Genomic DNA, 24,369 nt, shown 5'->3' on the forward strand with positions numbered 1-24,369 from the left:
AAAGTTTGTCTTTTGGGACACCTGGGTGGCTCCTTTGGTGAAACATCTGCCTTTGGCTTAGGTCATGGTCCTGGGGTCCTGGGATCGAGTCCCACATTGGACTTCCTGCTCAGCAGGGAGTCTGCTCGTCCCTCTCCCTCTGCCCCTCCTTCTGCTCATGCTCTGTCTTTCTCAAATAAATAAATAAAATCTTTTAAAAAATAATGTTCGCCTTTTATGGACAGCATGTAGTTGGACCATATGTTTTTATCTATTATGCCAATCTCTGTCTTTTGATTGGAAAGTTTAATCCACTTACATGTAAGTAATACTGATAAGGAGGGACTCAACTTCTGTCATTGTGCTGTTTTCTATGTGCATTATACATTTTTTTGTCTCTCATTTTCCTGTATTACTTCTTCTTTGTGTTTAGTTGCTTTTTTGTAGTGAATCATTTAAATTCCTTTCTCATTCTCTTTTGTGTATATCCTATAGCTATTTTCTTTGTGGTTACCGTGGGGATGACATTTAACATCCTAACATTATAACACTCTAATTTGAGTTTATTACAGTTTAGCTTGAATAACATGCAAAAACTCTGCTCCTTTACAGCTCTATCCCCACCCCTTTCAGTTGTTGATGCCACAAAATTATATCTTTATACATTGTGTGTCTCAAACATAAGCTAATAATTTTTTAAGTGCATTAGTCTCTTAAACTATTTAGGAAACATGACTTGGAATTATAAACCATCATTACAGTAATATTAGATTTTAACTCATAATTTTTTTTAAGTATGGAGAAAATAAAAAGTGCAGTGACAGATTGTTATTATAATACTAGCTTATATAAGTGCCCACATAGTCACCTTTCTTGAGATCTTTATTTCTCCATATGGCTTTGAGACACTGTCTAGTGTCCTTTCATGTCACCCTGTAGGACTCCTGGAGCATTTCCTCCAGGGCACATGTAGTGATCACATCTCCATCAGTTTTTCTTTATCTGGGAATATTTCAGTGTCTCCCTCAGCCTTGAAGGACAGTTTTGCCAGATGCAGGATAGTTGGTTGACAGTTTTTCCTTTTAGCACTTTGAAAATACTGGCTCACTGTCTTCTGTCCTCTAAAGTTTCTGATGAGAGATCTGCTCCCTGACGTTATTGAGGATGCCTTATATGTGAGGACAATTTTCTCTTGCTAATTTCAAGATTATCTGTTCACCTTTGGCTTTTGAAACCTTGATTACATTATGCCTTGGTGTTGATCTCAGTTCTTCTTACTTGAAGTTTGTAGAGCTTCTTGGATGTTTATATTCATGTATTTCATCCAATTTGAGAGGTTTTCAGCCATTATTTCTTCCAAGTATTTTTGCTGCCCCTTTCTTCCTCACCTCCTTCTGGGATGCCCACAATGCATATGCAAAGCATATGCATCTGCTTTACGATGTTCCACTGGTCCCTTAGGCTTTGTTCACTTTTCTTCAATTTCTTTTCTGTGTGTTCCTCAGCCTCAGTAAGTTCCATTACCTTGCCTTCAAGTTCATTGATTCTTTCTTCTGCCTGCTCAAATCTGATGTTGAGCCACTCAAAGGAATTTTCTGTTTCAGTTAATATACTTTTCAGCTCTAGAATTTCTTTTTGATTTCCTTTTAGGTTTTTTTCTCTCTTTGTCATTATTTACATTTTGCTCACACATTGTTTTCTTAACTTTCTTCACATCCTCCTCCTGTTCTTTGAGCGTCTTTAAGACAGTTGTTTTAATGTCTTTGTCTAGTAGATCTGCCATTAGGTCTTATTCAGGGACAGTTTCTGTTGATGTTTTGTTTTGTTTTTCCCTTTGAATGTGGTACTTTTCTTTGTATGTCCTGACATTTTTTAAAAAGATTTTATTTATTTATTTGTCAGAGAGAGAGAGGGAGAGTGAGCACTGGCAAACAGAGGCAGAGGCAGAAGCAGGCTCCCTGCCGAGCAAGGAGCCCGATGTGGGTCTTGAACCCAGGATGCTGGGATCATGACCTGAGCCATAGGCAGCTGCTTAACCAACTGAGCCACCCAGGCATCCCTGCCCTGACATTTTTTTTTTTTAAGATTTTATTTATTTATTTGACAGACAGAGATCACAAGTAGGCAGAGAGGCAGGCAGAGAGAGAGGAGAGAGGAGGAAGCAGGCTCCCTGCTGAGCAGAGAGCCTGATGCGGCTAGATCTCAGGAACCTGGGATCATGACCTGAGCTGAAGGCAGAGGCTTTAATCCACTGAGCCACCCAGGCGCCCCTGCCCTGACATTTTTTATCGAACATTGGACATTTGAATCTGATAATGTGGTAGCTCTGGAAATCATATTCTACCCCCCACCACAGGGTTTGCTCTTCTATGTTAGTGTTTTTGGTTTTGGTTTTTTTTATTGCCATGGGGTGTCTCTGTGCTGAAGATCAGCCTGAGGGGCAAGCTTAAGGTCTTCTCATGTTTTTCCCAAGATTTTTCCTGGGTATACATGGTCTGCTTCTAATTTTCCCTGCTTCTAATTTTCCCATAAGCAGTAGTGTTTGAACATCCTTGTCTTTAATTTCTGGCTCTCAAAAGGAGGAAAAATAAAAAATGAAAGGAGATGCAAAAGAGTGCTGGCCCTTTAATTCCCCTGGAAGTCTGTTCAGCTGGAGAGGGAGGGTCTTACAACAATGTGGGGAGGGGCTACAACCATGGCTGCCTGCCTATTTATCTGCACTTGTGTTATTAAAATCGGCAGTCAGAGCCCAGATCCCTGTTCTTTGCAGGACAGGGTCTTTTTGCCCACCCTGGCTTCTGCACACTGTTCCAGAAACGTGGATGATTGTCTGCAGTGTGGTTGGTGGTGGAAGATGGGGATGGGTAGCTGCTACCATGCTAAGAGCTGAAATTGACCAGAAGTAGTTGTAATTTACCTTCCAAGCCTGGAAGTTGCAAGCGGTCAACAGACTCCGGAGTCTGGGATGGTCATTGCATCAGATGGTTTCTGCCCCTGCAGCTGTGGTCCAGGTGGGGAGGCAGTTTCTCACACGTGCTTCCTACTTTTTTCCAGAATCTCCTTGGTGTAAATTTTAAGTGTGCAGCTTGACATGTTTTTACACACATACACATGCATGTGACTCCACCCAGAGCAAGATATAGAATATTTCCAGCACCCAGAAGGCACCTCCTCCTGTCACCTCCTCATCTGTACCCCCAGAGAGAGCCATTAATCTGACTCTGTTCATTGATTTTGAGCTTCATGTAAATGGAACCACACAATGTGGGATCTTTGGTTCTGTCTTTTTTTACTCACATTCTGTCTTTGGGATTCACTTGTTTGGTGAATTTAGCAGATGTGTGTTCCAATGAGACTTGCTGTGTAACACCCATTTTAGAATGTGTCTTAGCTTCCTTACACCCTTCTCATCGGTAAGCACTGTGATCACAGTGGCTGTGAATATTCATGTACATAAATGTGAGTGCCCCTGTCTCCTGATTTTATGTCTGGAAGTGGAATTGCTAGAACATAGGGTGTGTGTAGGTGGTAATAGGTACTTCCAAAGACTTCTTGGAATTGGTCATGACCTTTTCCAATTCCATTTGCTACATCCTCACCATGCACACTGCCAGTCTTTCTCACTTTACTTGATCTGATGGGTCTGTCATTGTATATTTACAGTGGATTGTGTGGATTTACATTGTGGATTTAGTTTGCATTTTCCTGATGATTAATCATATTGAGGACCTTTCCCTAAGTTTGGTGGTATTTTGGATGTACTCTTTCGTTATCAATTTTGCAAAGATTTCACTCACTCTGAAATTTATGTTAACTGATTTTTTTGTATTGATTTGTAAGAGTTCTTTATATATTCTGTATGTGAGTCCTTGTAATAAATTCTGTATGTAAGTCTTTTATAATATATATTGAAAATCCTTTCTCCCAGTCCAGAGTTTGGCAAACAATAGTCTGAACCAAATTTATCCTGTGGCCTATTTTCATATGGCCTACAAGTTAAGAGTGGTTGTTACAGTTTTAAAAGACAAACATATAAAGATAAAGAAGAATACGGTGACAGGAGCCATATGTGCCCCATAGAACCTAAAATACTTTCCAACTCAGTCTGTGTCTGTGGCTTGTCTTTTCACTCTCTTAATAGTGGTATCTTTTGGTGAACAGAATCTCTTTATTATAATGAAATTCAGTGAACCATTTTTTCAAATGTTTAAGAATTTTTATGTGCTGATCTCTTTTGTATGCCTTCTAGTAAAGATATTCTTCTGTGTTTTCTTCTATAAACTGTATTATTTTCAGCATATCATCCATTTCACATTAATTTTTCTATGTGGTATCAGGTATCATTAAGATTTTTCCCCCCAAGTTGATTTCTGTTTTTTTCAGTTGATTAAAAGTGCCATTGTTTCCCCCCACCGAATTACAGTAACATCTGTGTCATAAGTCAGATCAATACTATCAGAAGTTCAGAGAAAAGCAGAAGTAAAACCGCTGGAGCACTGAAGTAGTAATTAGCAAAATTTAATTGTACACAGAAAGACAGTTTACAAACCAAAACAAGCCATGGAGCAAGGCTCAGAGGTCTGATGTCATAAGCCCCTTATATGGTGTGGAGGCAAAGACTGGCTATTCTTCACAGTGGTGGACTACTGCAGTAGGATTTTGGGGAGCACAATTTGAGATTCACTTATGATTTTCAGAGGCACAAGCAAGAAACAACCCAGATCAAGTTAGCCTTGCTGATCTCCCAAAAGAGACTAACTGGAGCATTACTTGTAGGACAAGATGGGTTTCATCTGCTTAGGGAATTTTCAAGGCTGGTCTCAGTGTATGTTTGATTTTTGTAATGTGGATCTTTTTCTGGACTCTGTTTTGTTTCATGGGGTTTTTTGGTCTATCCTGTGCTAATACTGCCCTGCCTTAGTTATGGTAGCTTTGTAATAATACGTCTTCATACCCTATGGTATGTCTTCCATCTTTGTGTTTATTCTATATGGTATTGTCTAGTTTTAAGTTCTTTGCATTGGCCATATAAAATTCTTTGATCTACTTTTTAAAAAAATCCTGTTGGAATTTTGATTGTATTTTCATGCATATGACAAAGGACTCCTATGCAGACTATAATAGAGAACTCATATCAATAAGAAAAAACCAGTTAACATAACTTTTAAATGGGTGACAATTTGAAATGAATTTACTCATGCGGCCATGCAGCCAGCACCTGCGCCTAGCTGAGCCCCACCCGAGGTGCTGATCCACTCCAGTGTGCTCTGTCATGCGGCAGCAGGTAACTGATACAAACTCTCTGAAAGGAGGGCTTGCCATGCCCGCTTTGTGGCCTGACTGGGCCTCCAGCCTCTGGCCCCACAGCCCCACTGGGCTTCCCCCTTGTTCTTCCTGCTGCTTTGCAGTGTGTATCTATTCCCGCTCTGAAGAGATGCTTGTGTTTTGTTTTGTTTCTTTTAGGAAACTATCTTTTTGTTTTTCTCTGTTTATTTATCCATTTCTTCCCGTGCCTGAACACGGGTGCATCATTGTGCAAGTTTACTGTGCCGTTTTAACTGGAAGCTCACACAGTTTGTTGATGGAGTTTTTGTTCCCTAAGGTATGGCTTACTCCTGAAGGAATCCATTATCTGTCCTTTAATGCTCTGCTCCTTGGTTTCTTTTTCTCATTTCTTTCTTTGACAACCAGGTTCTGGCATACTTTAACCGAGGCACGTGCTTCTGGCTTCTTTTCACCTAGATACTCCTTTTTTGTATCAGGTTCATTCTGTTCCTAACTTCTCTGGACCATCTTTGTAACTTCTTTCAAAATGTCGGCCTCAAGGCCGCCCTCTTCTGATGAAGGAGAGAATGCAAGTGATAGTTTACCGGGGTGGATTGGTTTAACCCCTGCTCTATTTTCTTTTACAATTATGTTTTTTTTTTAAAGATTTTATTTATTTATTTGACAGGCAGAGATCACAAGTAGGCAGAGAGGCAGACAGAGAGAGAGAGGGAAGCAGGCTCCCCGCTGAGCAGAGAGCCCAATTAGATCATGACATGAGCTGAAGGCAGAGGCTTAACCCACTGAGCCACTCAGGTGCCCCATTTTTACAATTATGTTTTTAAGTCCTGGCTGCCTGCTACTTTTCTTCTGATGGAAGTGGCAAGGGGGTGAGGGCTTACAAATTCAGCTCTGCCCCCCCCCCCCGCTGTACTGTGTCAGCTGATGCAGAGGACATGCTTAGATTGTTTTTCACCTGGGCCATCCATCCCTCCCCCACCTCAAGCCAGGCTGTGTTCTGTGTAGTTGGATGTGGCAGTTCAGAGCATGGTCCCTGGTGCCCCCTGTGACTGCTCTCTCCGCTGGGTGGGAGGGACCTACAAGGTCAATGGTCCTAACTCCTTTACCGTGGGACACCTTGGATGCTTTCAAGTTGGTGGTATGATGCTAGATCCCTTTTCTAGGAGTAATATTCCTAGAAAATTCATTCTTCCCTTATTTTGGTGTGTTACTTCCTATTTTGCTTCTTTCATTTTGCTTCCTGAGGTTTAGGAGAGGATGATTCTGTGAGCCTGAGGTTTCCACTGTGAGTCAAAGGATATATTTTTAATATACATTTTGGTAAACATTTGGCTATTTTTAATTCTTATAATAACTTATGTTGGGAACTATTTGATGAGCAGATAAAATAATCTTAGATTGTGAAAAACATTAGTAAGATTATATATCACATTCACAGTCTCGTCTCAAGGAACTGGAGCAAGAAGCCCATTTTGTTGCAGGAGAGCGGTTTCATATAACAAGTAATAATCAGCTTCGAGAGGTAAAGGGAAATTTTGTTTCTTATAAAATATACTTCTGGGGTGCCTGGGTGGCTCAGTGGGTTAATGCCTCTGCCTTCGGCTCAGGTCGTGGTCTCAGGGTCCTGGGATTGAGCCCCGCGTTGGGCTCTCTGCTCAGCCAGGAGCCCGCTTCCTCCTCTCTCCGTGCCTGTCTCTCTGACTTCTTGTGGTCTCTATCAAATAGATAAATTAAAAAATCTTTTTAAAAAATACTTCTTAGGGGTTAAAGAGAGATTTAGTCTTAATTTATAAATATTATTTTATGTTTATTATCTGGAAAGTATGTAAGTTGTTCATGTTTTCTCACATTGAGATTCATTCCTTCAAAGCCTGCAAATCCAAGAACAGTATGAGATCAGAATTTGAGTGTTTGTAGCATCTAATTGGGTGGGCCTTCTGTGGCTGTGATGTTCAGTTTCTCTCAAAGCTGAGACCTGTCCATCACGTGTCCCTGCTTTTGTTGAAGATCCTCTTTGGCAAGCTAAAACTGCACCTGCGGAGTCCCAGGGAGACTCTTCCTAGAACAGGGCTGCAGAAACTCCCATCCACGTCAGAAGCTGTGGTAAGTTCAAAAACTGTCCCCTTTGTTTTTGAGACAGTAGCATGCCTCTACCATGTGTGAGTCACCCTCAGGCCTGCTTGTCCCCCTGCAGTGGGCTGTGCAGCAGGTGCACCCCGCAGGGCTGCCCTCCTAGTTTGAACCATGAGGAAAAGTACAGTTTTCTGGAAGCAATCCACCAACTTCGTCATCTGCAAAGGACAATTAGGTGGAATTTTGTTCTGAAAACAAATGGTTGTCAGTCCAATCATAGCCTCTTAGAAGTTAAAGGCTGCCACTCCTTTTCTAGATTTATTTATTTATTTATTTATTTAAAGATCCTATTTATTTAAAGATCCTATTTATTTATTTGACAGTCAGAGATCCCAAGTAGGCAGAGAGTCAGACAGAGAGGGGGAGGGGGAAGCAGGCTCCCCGCTGAGCAGAGAGCCCGATGTGGGGCTCGATCCCAGGACCCTGAGATCAAGTCCCGAGCTGAAGGCAGAGACTTAACAACTGAGCCACCCAGGTGCCCCTAGATATATTTATTTTTAAAAAAATATAGATGTGGAAGGTTTTTACTTTTTTAAAAAAAGATTATTTATTTATTTATTTGTTTGTTTGTTTGTTTGTTTATTTGTCAGAGAGAGAGAGAGGGAGAGGGAGAGAGCGCACAAGCCAGGGGAGCATCAGGCAGAAGGAGAAGCAGGGAGTAGTCTGCTTCAGGACTTATCCAGAATCCTGAGATCGTGATCTGAGCCAAAGGCAGGCACTTAAGCAACTGAGCCACCCAGGCATCACCCTAGATTTATTTTAGAAAATTTGAGCTACCTTTCCCTTAAGAAGAGCCTGTTTGATAAACAGGGAGGAGTGAGAGTCTGCTCTGTTGGAATGAGACACTGGGTGGCTTAGTGGGTTGAGTAGTCCTCAACTTTGATTTTGGCTCAAGTCGTGGTCTTGGAGTAGTAGGATCAAGCCCCCAGTTGGGTTCTGCACTCAGGAGGAATGTGCTTGGGATTCTTTGCCTCTCCCTCTTCTGCTTGTTCTGTAAGCTAAATCAATGAATCTTTAAAAGATAAATGTTTTTTTAAAAAATGGACGAGTATAAATAGATGTTCAGAATCCAGTGAGTAAGATTCATGAGGGCATGCAGAGTAGACATCAATAAGTAGACTTGGTTTTTGTTGTTGTTGTTTTTGTTTTTAAGATTTTTTTTTTTTATTATTCATTTGAGAGAGAGAATGACTGGGGGCATAGGAGTGGCAGAGGGTGAAGCAGGGAGCAGGAGGTGGGGCTGGATCCCAGGACCCCGAGATCCTGACCCAGGTGCCCCTGCAAGTGAACCTGGGTTGCTACAGTGAGAGCCAGCTCTGGGGGCGCATCTTGTGCTCTGCGTGCTGCATTCAGCGTCAGACTTAGCCGCAGCCTCCCTCCCTATGCACATGGCCAGTCCAGCCCTGCACGTTCTGCCCATGTCTTCCCTGCTGGAGCCCTGTGTCTTCTGACAGTCCCCATGTGCAGCCCTTGGGGTCCTGGGGGCAGTTCTGTGCATCACAGACATCTGCAGAGTGATGTGTCCCGAAAGGGGTTTGAATTTGCCTCCTTCGGTGCCCCCTGGGTGGAGACCCCTCATCCTTCCGCATCCTTGGGAGCCAGTAAGGGGCAGAGCAAGGACAGTGGCATTGGCTACCACATCCTCCTGCATGGCTAGGGCATGCTGACTCCTCTGTGCCTCAGTGTCCTGATCTGTAAAAGAAGGATAATAACAGTCCTTTCCCTACAGCAATCTTGTGAGTTTTCAACAAGTGTGTGTATGTGTGCCTGTGTGTGAAGCAGTCCTTAGGACCATGCCTGACATGAGCTCTCAGAAACCAGCAAGTCCTGACTGTAATTATCAGCTACTTCATCCAGAAACCTACAAGTCACCTTGGATCTTCTTCCAGCCTCACCTGCAGCAAGCCTTACCGTCTCTGCCTGCAAACATCAGTCTGGAATTGGCTCTTTCAGTCCTTGCAGCCACCCCCTCAGTCACCTCCCACTCACAGCCTGGCACGGCCCCCTCGGCCGCCTCCCATCTGCTCTCCCCCTGCTGTTTATGCATCAAGTCCAGGCAGAGCCTCCCCTGATGTACATTCCAGGGGCTTTCTGTGACCCCTAGGTTCATGTCCAGGCCCTCCAGTGTGTCCATAGCGCCTTCTCAGGCCCCCTCGCTCCCAGCGCTCCTGAGCAGCACACTGCTCTTCGCAGGTTCCGCGCGGGCCCTGTGCCAGTCTGCAGCCTCTTCTAGAGTTTGTGCAGTGGCTTTCAGGGAGGCCTCCCCAGGCCACACAGACAGCAGCAAGGCCCCTGGCACGACCTGTGTCTTCCCCCAGACTGGTTTCCTGTGCCTAAAGTTATCTTAGCTCCTGGTGGGCTTATCGCTCTAGGCTATAAGCTCTGCAGATCCAAGCCCAAGATTGACTGTTTGTCGCCTCTCCAGAGCCAAGCAGCCCTCACCAGCATAGTTGTCTGCTGTTAACTCACGGAGCTCAGGGACCGCATGGAGCAGGCTCCATCCCGCCAGGGAGACTCGGGCCTGGATTTCACACCCAAGTGGCAGAGGGCCACCTCCTGAAAGGTGGAGCAGCAGCGGTAGCTGGGAAAGCCGCATGCTTGGCCTCATGGGGCCCGGAGCTGAGGGTCTCGGGCTGATTTATTCTCCATCCTGGCACCAGCTGGCAGTGTTGCCCTTCCCTCTGCTGCTCTTTAGCTCTTCCAGGTACCTGGCAACTAAGGAGATGGAACTCTCCTCTGGTGTTGGTGTGCTTTCGCGTAGATTTTTTACAAAGACATGATCGAGGTAAATCATACTAACCTCTTTTATTTAACTGACCAAGGCATACTACTTTGTGCATTTTAAAAAAAGATGAACTTTTACTAGGGAGCACATGTACATGGTTCCAAATTCAAAATGAAGACTCCTCTCTTCTTTCCTTCATCCTTTCCGTTCCCCTTCCTGTGGGGAGGGATGTGGACTTCAGGTGAAATGTGTAGCCTCAAACAGTTCAAACAAGAGCACAACTATGATCTTAGATACGGTTTTATTAGGCGTTTATTTTTATTAAATCTTATATTTTATTTCACAGCAATATTGAGCAGAAGGTACAGAGAAGTTTCATATACTGCCTTCTTTCCACGGCCAGCACACTCTCCCCGCCACCCTCTCTCCCACTGTCAGCACCCCCCCACACTGGGACCATTTGTTACATTCAGTGAACTTCCACTGACAAGTCATCATCATCCAAAGTCCATACTATATCTCCAGGGTCACCCTTTGTGTCATACATTCTATGGGTTTGGACAAATGTGTAATGACGGGTGTCTGCCACTATGGTATCATGCAGAGTACCTTCACTGCCCTAAACACCCTCATGCTCCACATGTTCCCCCTTCACCCCACCCCTGCCCCAATATTTTCACTGTCCCCATAGTTTTGCCTTTTCTAGAATGTCCTGTAGATGGAACCCATATAGTGTGCAGCCTTTTCAGACTGACTTCTTTCCCTCAGATTTGTGCATTTCAAGTTCTCCATGTCTTTTCCTAGTTGATAGCTCATTTCTTTTTTTTTTTTTTTTTAAGATTTTTATTTTATTTGACAGAGGTCACAAGTAGGCAGAGAGTCAGGCAGAGAGAGAGGGAGAAGCAGTCTCCCTCCACTGAGCAGGGAGCCCAATGCGGGGCTCGATCCCAGGACCCTAAAATCATGACCTGAGCCGAAGGCAGAGGCTTAACCCACTGAGACACCCAGGCGCCCCTGATAGCTCATTTCTTTTCAATGATCCATTGTCTGGATGGACCCCGGTTATTACCCATTCACCTACTGCAGGACATCTTGGTTGCTTCCAAATTTTGGCAATGAGGAAGAAAGCTGCTCTAAACATCTGTGTACAGGTTTTTGTGTGGACTGAAGTTTTCAGCTCCTCTGGGTAAATACCAAGGAGCATGATTGCTGGATCATATGGCAAAAGTATATTGAATTTTTTAAGAAACTGACAAACTACTTCCCAAAGTGACTACACCTTTCTGCCTTCCCACCAGGTGGATGAGAGTTCCTATGGCTTCACACCCTTGCCAGCATGTGGTGTTGTCAGGGCTTTGGATTCTGCCTGTCCTAACAGATGTGAGCTATGTCCTGAAAAGTCAGGACATACAAGGCAGCCTTGTTAATAGGCTGTCACTGGGGATGCCTGGGTGGCTCAGTGGTTAAGCCCTGCCTGCCTTCAGCTCAGTTCATGATCCCAGGGTCCTAGGATTGAGCCCCACTTTGGGGCTCACTGCTCTGCGGGGAGCCTGATTCTCCCTCTGCCTGTTGCTCCCCTCTGCTTGTGCACACGCGCATTCTCTCTCACACACAAATAAATAAAATCTTTTAAAAAATGAAGAAATACGAATTCATTGAAGGAAAAATGAAAAATTATGCAACATACTGAAAATGACTATAAAAAAATAAGCTGTCACTGCAGTGTGGGGACAGAAATCTCTGTGGTCCAGGTGACAGGTGTGAAGATGGAGTAGTGGACGAATTTCCAGAGAATTTCTGGAGCAGGAAGGAACTCTGTGAGTGAGAGTTCATGTGAGTGTCAATAGAAGATTGTGGAGTAGCTCTTGGTTTTCTTAGCTGTGCAACTGAGCAGAGAGAAAATGCCACTACCCAGGGAAAACTAGGAGAGGAGCAGTTTACTGGGCAGGGGTGGGAGGTGGGGTATCAGTCAGGCATTCACTCTCAGACATATTAAGACAGAGGTGTTCACAAGACACAGGCACGGAGATATCACGGGAGCAGTTGGGTCCACTGTTAGTCTTGTGCTGGAAGTGGTCAGCCAGTTTTTAGTAAAATTGCCCTGGGATGGTAATCCCCTACCCTGGACAGAGCTTTGGAAAAACATTCACGACCAGGCTGACAACTGAACCACAGAATTGTGTCTGCCAGGCCCAAGCATGTTTTTGAAGCTCCCGGCTGTTTCTCATAAGCCAGCCAACATTGATAAGCACAGAACCGAATGCTGAGAAACTGACACTTAGAGGTCAGGGAAAGAGGAGGCGCCCACAAGAGACTACGGAGTGGCCATGGGGAGAAGGGAGCTGAGAAGAATGTGCTGTCAGGAGCCAACACGGAGCATGTGATAAAGCTCCCTGGCCAGTCCGTGGCTGCAGAACTGCCTCTGATCGCAAACCAGCGCTGGTAGGGCTTGCTCCACGGTTGGATGAGATCAAATACTTATATCTTTCAAGCGTTCTCAGACGGCTCAAGTAGAGATATACAGAGAGACTGTGGTTGGAAAGTTATTTTGTGAGTAAGGTATCCAGATAAGGGGAACTAGTCCATCTTAAGCAATTTTCTTTGCTAAGTGTTTTCATGTACTTCCATGCCCCTGGGGATAACTTTGCTAAGTAAAGGGCAATTCTGGATCGCACTGAGGTCAGGTGCCCCCCACCCCGGGCAGTGCCTACTCCCACAGCACCAGCTCTCTGGTTTACAACTGTGGCCAGCCAAAACCCTTGGGTCCTCAGTCTTTATTCAAACAGACCATGATACAACTTTATGCCTTACACCGTTAGAGGAGTGTATGGCCTCAGTTACCCCAGCCTGGTCTATAGACTCAGAACAATCTTTTTTTCTTAAGATTTTATTTATTTGACAGACAGAGATCACAAGCAGCTAGAGAGGCAGGCAGAGAGGGGGGAAGCAGGCTCCCCGCTGAGCAGAGAGCCCCATGCAGGGCTCAATCCCAGGACCCTGAGATCATGACCTGAGCCGAAGGCAGAGGCTTTAACCCACTGAGCCACCCAGGCGCCCCTAGATTCAGAACAATCTTAGCAGCAGTATTTTGGAGAAGCTGGCAAGCTGATTCCAAAATTGCCACAGAAATGCAAAAAACTAAGAGCCAGTGTGATCTTGGAAAGCACTTCTGGAGGACTTAGTCCATTGGACCTCAAGACTAACCCTAAATCAATGGGGATTGCCAGGAACTAAGTAGCACAGTGTAGTGTCGACAGGAGCATGAACAAATAGACCAGCGGACCTTGTGTGGGGAGTCCACACACTCGTATGATAGGCACGATCTCTGAGAGGGTGGCTCTGCAGAGCAGTGAGTAAGGACGGCTTGTTCCATAAATGGCCCTATTTCACAGCATACGCAAAAATAAACCCCAAATGAGCTGTACATCTAAATATGAAAGGCAAAAACAACAAAGACTATAGAAGATACCATAAGGGAACATCCTCAAGACCCTGCAGTAGGTGAATATCCCTAAGAAGGATACAGGATGCATTACCCATGCAGTAAAAGACGGATACATTGGACAAGAGTAGAGTTTAGAATCTCTGTTAATGAAGAGATTCTATTAAACAAATAAGAAAGTCACAGAGGGCAGAGAGATTTCCAGTAAATTTAATCGGCTGAAGAAACTGCTGTCCAGAATAACAAATACCCACAAATCATTGGGGGAAAAAAGACACACAAACCAATTCTTTAAATGGGCAACAGACATGAACAGGGGTTTAATGAGGGAAGATACCTACTTAGTCAATGAGCGTGTGAATATGGTCCTACAACAGTCGTCATTGAGGAAATACATACACAACTACTGTGCAGTATCACAACACAATTACCAGAGTGGCTAACATTAGCATTGGGACATGTGTTAGCAAAGATGTGGGGCAACTGGATCACCCACCATACTGACAGGGTACAGATGGGTGCCTTCACTTGGGAGAACTGGCTGGTGGTGTCTCTGCTGTGATTGGCCCTGCGATTCCATTCCTCTCTGTGTTTCTACTCAGCAGAACCACGGACATTATGTTAACCAAAATCCAGGCTCCAGAGTGTTCACAGCAGCACTAGTCATCATGGCCTGTAAACAAGTTATTAGTGTCCATCAAGGATAAAACCTAGTTGTCCTACATTCACACAGTTGAAGACAGGAGTACAAGTAAATGAAATGCTGCTTCATACAACACAGATGAATGTTAAAACCACCATTCTGAACAAAAGCCTCACACAGTGTCTGTCCCCTTCCTTTGATACGAAGTTTGAAAGCTGGGAAAAGTGGCCTTCATGGTGGAGGTCAGTGTGGTGGTTACCTACAGGGGAGGGGCGGGACGCGCAGGGCATTTGGGGTGTTCTGTGTGCATGGCCTTACCCCAGCGTGTTCACTTTGTGGTAATTGAACAAATCATGTTCTTATGATCTTGAGTCATCCTGAATGTAATATTTTGGCCTTTTTTTTTTTTTTAAGATTTTTATTTATTTATTTTGACAGAGAGAGATCACAAGTAGGCGGAGAGGCAGGCTCTCCTCTGAGCAGGGAGCCCAATGCGGGGCTGATCCCAGGACCCTGGAATCATGACCTGAGCGAAAGGCACCTGCTCAACTAACTGAGCCACCCAGGTGCCCCATATTTTGGCCTTTTAAAATTAGTTAAAATCCGTAATCCTATTCTGAGATTACCTCCCTGACATTATGCCCGGATAACTGTGATTGAAATGTTGGATGTTCCTAAACTCTTGAGTTACACATTTGGAGGTATTTTCTTAGTGTATTCTCCTGTATGGTATTTTGCATATCCTGGATTTGGATTCCATGAATTTAATCTTGGAAGCAATCTTATTCCAAGCCTGTGTTAAGGGCCTTTAGCTCCCATATGGACGGCAGTGATTTTATAAGGGATTTAGATTAAGACACTTGAAAACTACATTTATTATGAATCTTCACTTTGGAAAATATGGTCAATACGACCATTTATTACTAGGACTTTCTCCAGCTGAAAATAAGTGTTCAAAATGTTAAAATTAAATGAAGGAATTATATTGGTGACATTTATTCTCATTTTTCAGTTAAGTGCTCTGCAGGACCTTCATCCATTACCCAAGATAATTTTGGAATATAGACAGGTAAGTTTCCTTTGTGAGTGAGTGAGTTGGTGAGGGAGGGGGCCATCTGGCACCGGCCCTGAAAAAAGCCATCAGTCCATGATCATGGCAGTAGCGCTGGCAGTGTTCCAAGGGGGACAGAGCTCATTCAGGTGACTTGGTACCTGCACTGCTCTCATGCACCTCACTCGGCTGGAGCCACCAGGTCCCACAGGACGAGGATGGATGAAGGCAGGGAGGGGATGTGTTTTGTCATCAGGTGGCTTCGCTGTGGGCTAGACTCCACCAGCAGAGTTCAGAAGCCTCTTGAGGGCCTCCGCCTACTCCCCAGCCCTGGGCCTGGTGAGGTTCCCCGCTCCTCTCTCAGCATGGTGGTGCCCTTGTTCGCTGGCGCACCCCCTTATTCCTCAGCAGCCCGCACTTCCTCTGTCCATGCACCTGCATGTGTTCTCTGCTGTTGGTGAGCCGTGGCCATAACTTGGGCCGCCGCCTGTACCATCAGTCTGCCATCCCTTGAACCTGCGGCCTGCTGCTCTCCTGAGGTATGGCAGCCGACAGGGCTTGGTCATGGCACCAAACAGCCTTCTCTTGAAGGGACGAAATGACTAGAGGAGAACTAAAGGCACCCTAGGGGACGCAGGAGGACAGGTACCCACAACGACGCTCCATTTATCTCTGCAACATTTCTGTGAGAAGAATGATTCCAGAATTATTCCAGAAAAGGGCGTAGGGTGCCATCTTTCTCTGTGCATCATTGTTGTTTAATTCTGGGTCCCGCATGAGCCCGTTGCAGGGCCTCCTGAAGTCATCGGAGTGGACACGTGAGTGGCGCATGCCCAGCACTCTGTGAAACACGTCTGTGACGCTGGTTCCTGCTTGATGCTTAAACAAGAAAGTGATTACTTCTGTCTGTGTTACCTAGGTTCACAAGACCAAGTCAGCCTTTGTGGATGGATTACTAGCTTGCATGAGAAAGGTAATGGAGCTAAACGAGATCCTGTGCTCAGGAATGTGGTTTCCATGGGGCCTCAGAGACCTATACAATTTCCTGAAATTTTAGTTAACAATGAAATCACCAAATATGCTTGAGCTGTGAGCTGTGATTTGTTATTAGCTGGTCTCTTTATAGCCTGAGTTGGCATCATGCCTTCAGGCCTGGAGCTGCACATACGCGGGAGCCCTGGGGCTGCCCAGGCACTGTGACACCTGTCACCACACCTCTGCCCGCACCCAGTGCAGGGAAGCAGGAGGAGGAGGCTGCCAGCAGAGGCGTTCTGTCTGGGCCCCCGTGCAGGCTGCAGACCCCCACTTGGAGTCCATGTGGTGTCCCCACAGCACATGGCCCTCCTCTCCCCATGCTCAGGGGCTTGAAGGTACCCAAAGACCCACATGTCCTTTTGCTGCTTCTGCCCGGGGTGGAGGACCCTTCTTGTTGGCCAGCAGTTGGCTGATGCCCAGGGGCCTCTCAGGGTTGAGGGCTTTGGGCCAGCGGCTTGTGGACATCTGCAGGAGAGCAGTGAGTGCTGTGTGCTGTGAGCAGGGAGACTGTGAGCAGGGCCCGTGGGCCCGTGTATTCTTGACTTCACACGGCATTGCCCACACTGAAACTGATTCTTCCTAACTGACAAAGGGTTCCATTTCCTCTACGTGGAATCAGACGGGAACTGTGACTGGAAGACTTTCAACCCGGCACCCGGTAAGTTAGCACTCCTTGGCAGATGCCAGCTTCAGTGCCTCAGAGCTGACTTTCTGCCTATCTGTGGATTTGCCTTCTCTTTCTGAGAGCAGGCATCCCATGTTGATGGGTGTGTTTTGCTCTGTTGACCCATTCAGCTGATCCTTATTTAGTACCTGCTTGTTTGGGGAACAGAGCGGGGGAACAAGACATGTGCTCCCTGCCTTCACAAAGTGTTGAGTTAGTAAGGGGTCCTTTCCATCCAGAGAGTCTTGCGTGCTGGGGGTGAGGGCCCAAAGGACACCCTGTTCCCACTCCCCCTTGCTTATCTTCAAACTTGGACTGGATGGGAGGCTTCTGAGGTCCAAAAATGTGTTGAGATGTCTGATGCTCTGATGACCTCCTCCATTTCTTTGTTGTTGTTCCAGGCTGTCTCTGATGAAAAAAGTGTAATACCCTTGAATTTATGATGCAGCTCTAATAATACTCAAAGCAATTAGCTTTTAAATGGCTTTATATTTTTTAATTAAAGATGACTCATTAGTGATTTTTCATTGCAAACCACTTCCTCAAGTATAGAAATGTAAACAAACAAATAAACAAAAACTAGTAAAAGTCTCCTAATATCCCACCATGCAGAATTAACTGTGGTTAGCATTTTGGCATCTATCTTTGTTGACTTTTTGCTAAGTACTCATATTTTTTTTTCTAAGTACTCATATTTATAAAATACTGTTTTTCTACCAAAATAAAACCCCACTTTAATTTTATACTTTTCAGTTTCATTTATGATGTCTTGATATCATACATTAATACTAACTTGAATCTATATTTAGATTTAAACATTGGAATTATTTAAATATATGAGTTAAATACATTAATTATTTAAATATGCACTATAAAAATATATACATATGAGTATATATGTGACAAATTCAAATACTTTGGATGTATGTAGAATAAAACATTTCGATGCCCTTTCCTTCCCCTCACAACATGTCTGTCTACCCCATGGGTCCCCTGTCATGGGTCTGGACTGCATCTCTCCAGCCTTTACCTGACCTTTACGTGTGTGGGTATCCAGTGCTCACGACAGGGGGTGGTGCGGAGCTGGGCAGACTCACACATGGCAGGAGCTGCAGCCCTGCTCAGGGCCCTATGCTCTCTGGACTTTTCACCCATCTTAGCAAGGTCTTTCTTTGGATGCCCCACTTTAGAGACGTCTTCTGTGGTCTGTATTGGCTTACCACTAGCAGGACTAACACTGGTGCCTCTTCTGAAGGCAGGTGCCTGCTGCACCCTTTCTCTTAGCTGCTGCTGCTTCTCATCAAAGAGTAATTCCGGAGTTCTCCTGCGAAAGTGCCCCCTTTGTGAGGTCCTTGCTGGTGCCTATACGGGGTTGTAAGTTTGTATTTTCTATCTCATTTCCAGATTAATATCTTGCTGTGTTTTATCCTCTTCCAGAAATCTCCAGTACCTCTGGTTTATGGGTAGCACTCCTCTGTTTTATGGGTAGCACTTTTTAGTGACATTCTTGTTTTATTTATTTATTTTCTATCATTTCAAATGAATTTTTGGAAGGAGAAGGTATAAACATAATGCATGCATTTTGCCACTACCTTCCACTTGAAGTCCACATCTTCATTTTTAACAGCTGCTTTATACTCCCCTTGATGACTGGCCCTGGTGATGGTCATTTAGATTGTTTTCAGTTGTACTTATTTTATACAGAGATGCCACAAACATACCTGTATGTATATTTTTGGAACATTTTTCTAATGATGTCTATAGGATTCCTAAAGATGGAATTCCTGAGTCAAAGAATATGTGTATTTTTAGGGCTTTACGTTATGAGTTGTGTTTCTTACCTTGTTAGTGGGAGCACTTTCTTTCCAACTGTGTCCATCCTGAGTGGAAGTAGAAGCCCCCATGTGGTCATTTTCATCCACCTAAAACCCTCATTCTTTGTGTTCTCTTAGCATTGAGCACTTCATTGTTCAGTATTTGCTTTATCAAAACTCAGTCTAGTGCCATCCTAGATGTTCCCTGTACTTGCCTGATGGTCACTACACGAGGTTTAACTGCCTCTTGACCTCTGTTTACCCCACTACATTGTATGTTCCATGAGAACGGGGACTTTTTTACCTCTTTTGTTGACTTACCCCCCAGGCCTGGCTCTGTACCTGGAGCCCACCTGGTAGGCACCAAGTACTTACTGAGTGAGAACCTGGAAAAGTGAGCCACTCTTGAGTTGCCCTCCTATGTCTCAAAGTCACATGGTATGGGATCATCATTGGGATTGCAGGTGTTAACAGTGTAGGCCCAGCCTCTTCCTTGAGCAGGACAGTCATGTTCTCCACCCTAGCTGGGATCTGGTCAAGAACCTCAATTCTCCTCTTCTCTTGACTTGGATCTTTTAGGATTCATGCCTGTCCATCTTTGTTTTGTGTGTCTCTCTTGGACCCATCATATTTTTACGAAGGCCTGCTTCTGAGCAGGGGCAGAGGACCTCTCTGTTCCCTCGCACTTGCCAGGAGCCACGTTCTCACCATATCTTCATCTCCTAATACTTTCTTGTTGGTCATGGCTTCAGATGCCCCTCCAGAAACATTCTGTGTCAACAGGTTAGTTTTTGTCACTGTCCTCGTGTCCCCAGAGTGCTGCTTGCACTGAGTGGTTCTGGGTCTGAATTCACCCACATTTCATAATTCAAAATATCTGACCTCACCTATTGTATTGTTACAAATTCTTTAATATCCTGGCTCTTCGGTCTTCTTCTAGGTTAGTTTTTAAAAGTTCCTAAAAGGGGCACCTGGGTGGCTCAGTGGGTTAAGCCGCTGCCTTCGTCTCAGGTCATGATCCCAGGGTCCTGGGATCGAGCCCTGCATCGGGCTCTCTGCTCGGTGGGGAGCCTGCTTCCTCCTCTCTCTCTCTGCCTGCCTCTCTGCCTACTTGTGGTCTCTGTCTTTCAAATGAATAAATAAAATCTTAAAAAATAAAAAAATAAAAAAAAAATAAAAGTTCCTAAAATGTTACAGCTTTAAAATATATTGTTTGGGCGTCTAGAGATCCATGTATGATTTAGCTTTGGCTCCTTAGTGAGTGCTCTTCCTCCTAGTTTCTTCATTTTCCTAATTCTGTGTCTGTTATCTTGTTAGCATGTTTGCACTAGCTTTTTTGGTATCTAATTGAGTTGGAGACAAGTTAAGATTTTTTTATATAATGGTGAACGCTTTGATATAATTTGTGATTCCCCTCATTTTTCCTTGCCTTAAGGCTATTCTTTTTACCTCTGTTTAGGTCCCTTTTCTGCCCCTTGATCCCTGAACACATCTTCCTGCAGCCTGACCTTCTTGGCCTGATCATTGCCTGCTCTTCTGGCAGCAGCTCAGGGAATATGTCCATCAGGAAGCATCATCTGACAGCCTCCCCCAACCCAAAGCTCAGCAAGAGGCCCCTCTCCCTGTGAAAAAGGCATGGCACCAATATAATGAACACATGTGTGTCCATCATTCATTCTAAGAGCTTAAATGTTACTTGGGTGCATTTAAAGCTCCTGTTCTGCTCTTTTCCCAAGTTGGTTGGTTTCTTTCTTTCTTTCTTTTTTAAAGATTTTATTTATCCATTTGACAGAGATCACAAGTAGGCAGAGAGGCAGGCAGAGGGGGCGGGGAAGCAGGCTCCCTGCTGAGCGGAAAGCCCGATGTGGGGCTCCATCACAGGACCCTGGGATTATGACCTGAGCTAAAGGCAGAGGCTTTAACCCACTGAGCCACCCAGGCGCCCCCGGTTTCTTTCTACCTTAAAGTTAATGTTTGCCATCCTGTCCAGTCTTTACTACAAATAGACACACGTGTGTGTGCACACACATACACACACTTAAATAGATGGATGTATATGTACATATGTGTGTACATATATATCTCTAAATTATATTTTTTTACTTTTTTTAAACTTTATATAAATGGTATCAATTCATACTTATATAAGTTGCTGTTTTCTTTTTTCTCTTTTTTTTTCAAATATTTTATTTGAGAAAGAGCAGGAGCAGGGGGGAGGGGCAGTGGGAGAGGGAGAAACAGGGAGAGAGCTGAACAGGGAGCCTGGCGCAGGGCTGGATCCCAGGATCCTGGGATCACAATCTGAGTGGAAGGCAGATGCTTAACCAACTGAGTCAGCCTAGTGCCCTATAGCTTGCTGTTCTCATTCAACGTTATGTTTTTGAGATTTATCCACACTGGCTGAAGTAGCACTAGTCCATTTATCTGGACTACTATATAGTATTTCATTGTATAAACATACTAGATGTTTTCCAGATTTCCACTATTAGAAACAATTCTGCAAGAATTTAAAATAATGCTGTGATATATATTCTTAGACACATGCCAGGGTTTCCCCTCCTGGTTACTCTTGTTGCCTGGCCAGAGGGCATGCTGGGTGCTGCTTTCCTGACATCACCTGGCACTCTCCAGGGGGTGGAAAGGCACCCCCCCACCTGCAGCTTTGGAGAGAGCTCCGTGCTGTTCCACAATGTCTGCTGCTCTTGATGTTTCCACACGTTCTAGTCTTTGCCGCTTGGATGCATGTGAATTAGTCTTTATTGTGGTTTAAGATTCAGGTTTCTTTGCAGTTTCTTCAGTGACTTGCTTATTTCTTTTGCCCATTTTCAATTTAACAGTTTGTCTTTCCTTATTAATTTGTAAAATTTCTTTATATTTTATGGATACTAGTCTTTCATTTACTTACATAAATATCTTTTCTTAGTCTGTTTTGGATGTTTTTATGTTGTGTTTGATGAAGTTGAATCACAGGTGTTTTCTGTGTTAATATCAACTTCATACTCTTTTCTTTATGGTTTTAATGCTTTGTGTCTTTTAAAGAACTTTTTTTTTTTTTTTTAAACACAGAGATCCTCATGATACTCTAATTCTCTTTTAATTGTTTTAGGGCTTTGCTTTTTACATTGGGTCTGCAGTCTCTCTGGAATTTGCATTTATACAAGTGAAAGGGAGAGATCCCATTATGTTCCCATCTGAATAACTGCTTGTTATAACTCTGGTTACAGTAAGCTGTTGGAATAACTTACAGTAATTTGTAATGCCTTTATCCTTGAATTTTGATAGATGCTGGGTCTGTTTCTAGGCTCTCAGTTTTGTGCCCTTGGTCCATTTGTCTATTCTTTTTTTTTTTTAAAGATTTTATTTATTTATTTGAGACATCACAAGTAGGCAGAGAGGCAGGCAGAGAGAGAGAGGGAAGCAGGCTCTCCACTGAGTAGAGCCCAATGTGGGGCTCGATTCCAGGACCCTGAGATCATGTCCTGAGCCTAAGGCAGAGGCTTAACCCACTGAGCCACCCAGGTGCCCCCATTTGTCTATTCTTACATGATTTTAATTTAAGATAGTTTCACTGGAAATGTTCATCCCCAGATTATCCTCAGCTTAACCTACAATATCACTTACTCCCTTGCTGTAGTGTTTGCCTTCCTTCTGCTATACACTCTTCGAGTTGTCTCAACATTTTATCCCAGAAATGAGCTCAGTGTCTACCATATGATGGGTGGTCACAAACTGTTTTTGAAATAATGAATAAAATTAATCACCACACTAAGTCTAATTACCCTCTGTCGTGACCCCCTTAACTTAGTTCATCTACTCCCCAGTTGCCTTACCCCTCTGATAATCATCAACCTGTTCTCTGTATCTATGAGTTTAATTTTCTTTAGTTTGTTCTTTTGTTTTATTTTTAGGTTCCATAGATAAGTGAAATCATATGGTATTTGTCTTTCTCTGACTTATTTCACTTAACATAATGCCCTCAGGATTCATCCATGTTGTCACAAATGGTGAGAGCTCCTTCTTTTTATGGCTAACATTCCATAATAAATACATACCATATCTTCTAAATCCATTCGTCCATCAATGGACACTTGGACTGCTTCCATATCTTAGCTATTGTAAATAATGCTACAATAAACATAGGGATGTATGTGTCTTTTCAAGTTCATGCTTTTGTTTTCTTCAGGCAAATACCCAGTAGTAGAATTGCTGCATTATATGATAATTCTATTTTTATATCTTTGGGGAGTCTCTACCATGTTTCCACAGTGGCTGCACCAATTTCCGTTCCTATTAACAGTGTACAAGGTCTTCCTTTTCTCCACATATTTGCCAACACTTGTTGTTTCTTGTCTTTCTGATAATAGCCATCCCGACAGGTATGAGATAATATCTCTTCATGGTTTTGATTTGCATTTCCCTGATAATGAGTGATGTTGAGCATCATTTCATGTGCCTATTGACCATCTGCATATCTTCTTCAGAAAAACATCTATTCAGGTCCTCTGCTCATTTTTTTTTTTAAGATTTTATTTATTTATTTGTCAGAGAGAGAGAGTGAGTGAGAGCGAGCACAGGCAGACAGAGTGGAAGGAAGAGTCAGAAGGAGAAGCAGGCTCCCTGCGGAGCAAGGAGCCCGATGTGGGACTCGATCCCAGGACGCTGGGATCATGACCTGAGCCGAAGGCAGCTGCTTAACCAACTGAGCCACCCAGGCGTCCCCTCTGCACATTTTTTAATCAGATTTTTTTTCTTTTTTTTTTTTTTTTTTTTTTTTTGCTATTGAGTTGTCTGAATTCCTTATATATTTTGGATATTAATGCCTTACAGGATATATGATTTATAATTTTTTCCCATTCAATAGGTTGCCTTTTTTTCCTCCCTCTGCAGAAGTTGTTGTTTTTTTTTTTTTTTTTTTTTTTTTTTTCTTAGTTAAATCTACTCCCACTTGTTTACTTTTGCTTTTGGGGTCAGATCAATGCTAAGACTGATGTCAAGAAGCTTACCACCTATGTTTTCTTTGAGGTTTTTTATGCTTTTGGGCCTTAGATTCAAGTCTTTAATCCATTTTGTGTTAATTTTTTTACATGGTGTAAGATAGTGGTCTAGATTCATTCCTTTGAATGTATCTGTCCAGGTTCCTCAACAACATTTACCAGAGAGACTGTCTTCTCCCTATTGGATATTCTTGCCTCTTTTGTTGTAGATTTATTGGCCATATAATCATAGCTTTATTTCTGGGCTCTCCATTCAGTTCTATTGGCCTATGTGTCTATTTTAATGCCAATTTATGCTAATATTTTTAAAAGATTTTTGTGTATATACTCATGAGAAATATAGATCAGTTTTTATCTGGTTTGGATACCAGGATAACACTAGTTTCACAAAATAGGAAATATTCCTTCTCTTGCATTTTCTGGAAGATATCACGTGAAATTTGTGTTAATTCTTTAAATAGGTATGCCTGGGTGGCTCGGTCCATAGCATATGTGTCTCTTGATCTCAGGGTGGTAACTTCAAGCCCCACATTGGGTATAGAGATTACTTAAAAATAAAATCTTAAAAAAAGATCTTCCTTAAATTTGGTAGAATTTGCTAAT

General features: G+C 43.6%; 1 protein-coding gene across 1 annotated transcript in view; it reads left to right on the plus strand.

The window, feature by feature from the left end:
• The window catches only part of POLN (DNA polymerase nu), a 160,226-nt gene that overhangs the window by 60,119 nt on the left and 75,738 nt on the right, over nt 1-24,369 (plus strand). The window contains 5 exon segments of the mRNA XM_059166889.1: nt 6,704-6,787; nt 7,273-7,368; nt 15,221-15,277; nt 16,179-16,232; nt 16,887-16,952. Of these exon segments, the coding sequence (XP_059022872.1) occupies nt 6,704-6,787; nt 7,273-7,368; nt 15,221-15,277; nt 16,179-16,232; nt 16,887-16,952 (357 nt within the window).

The sequence above is a fragment of the Mustela lutreola genome, chromosome 1, assembly GCF_030435805.1.
Source record: "Mustela lutreola isolate mMusLut2 chromosome 1, mMusLut2.pri, whole genome shotgun sequence".
NCBI lineage: Eukaryota > Metazoa > Chordata > Mammalia > Carnivora > Mustelidae > Mustela > Mustela lutreola.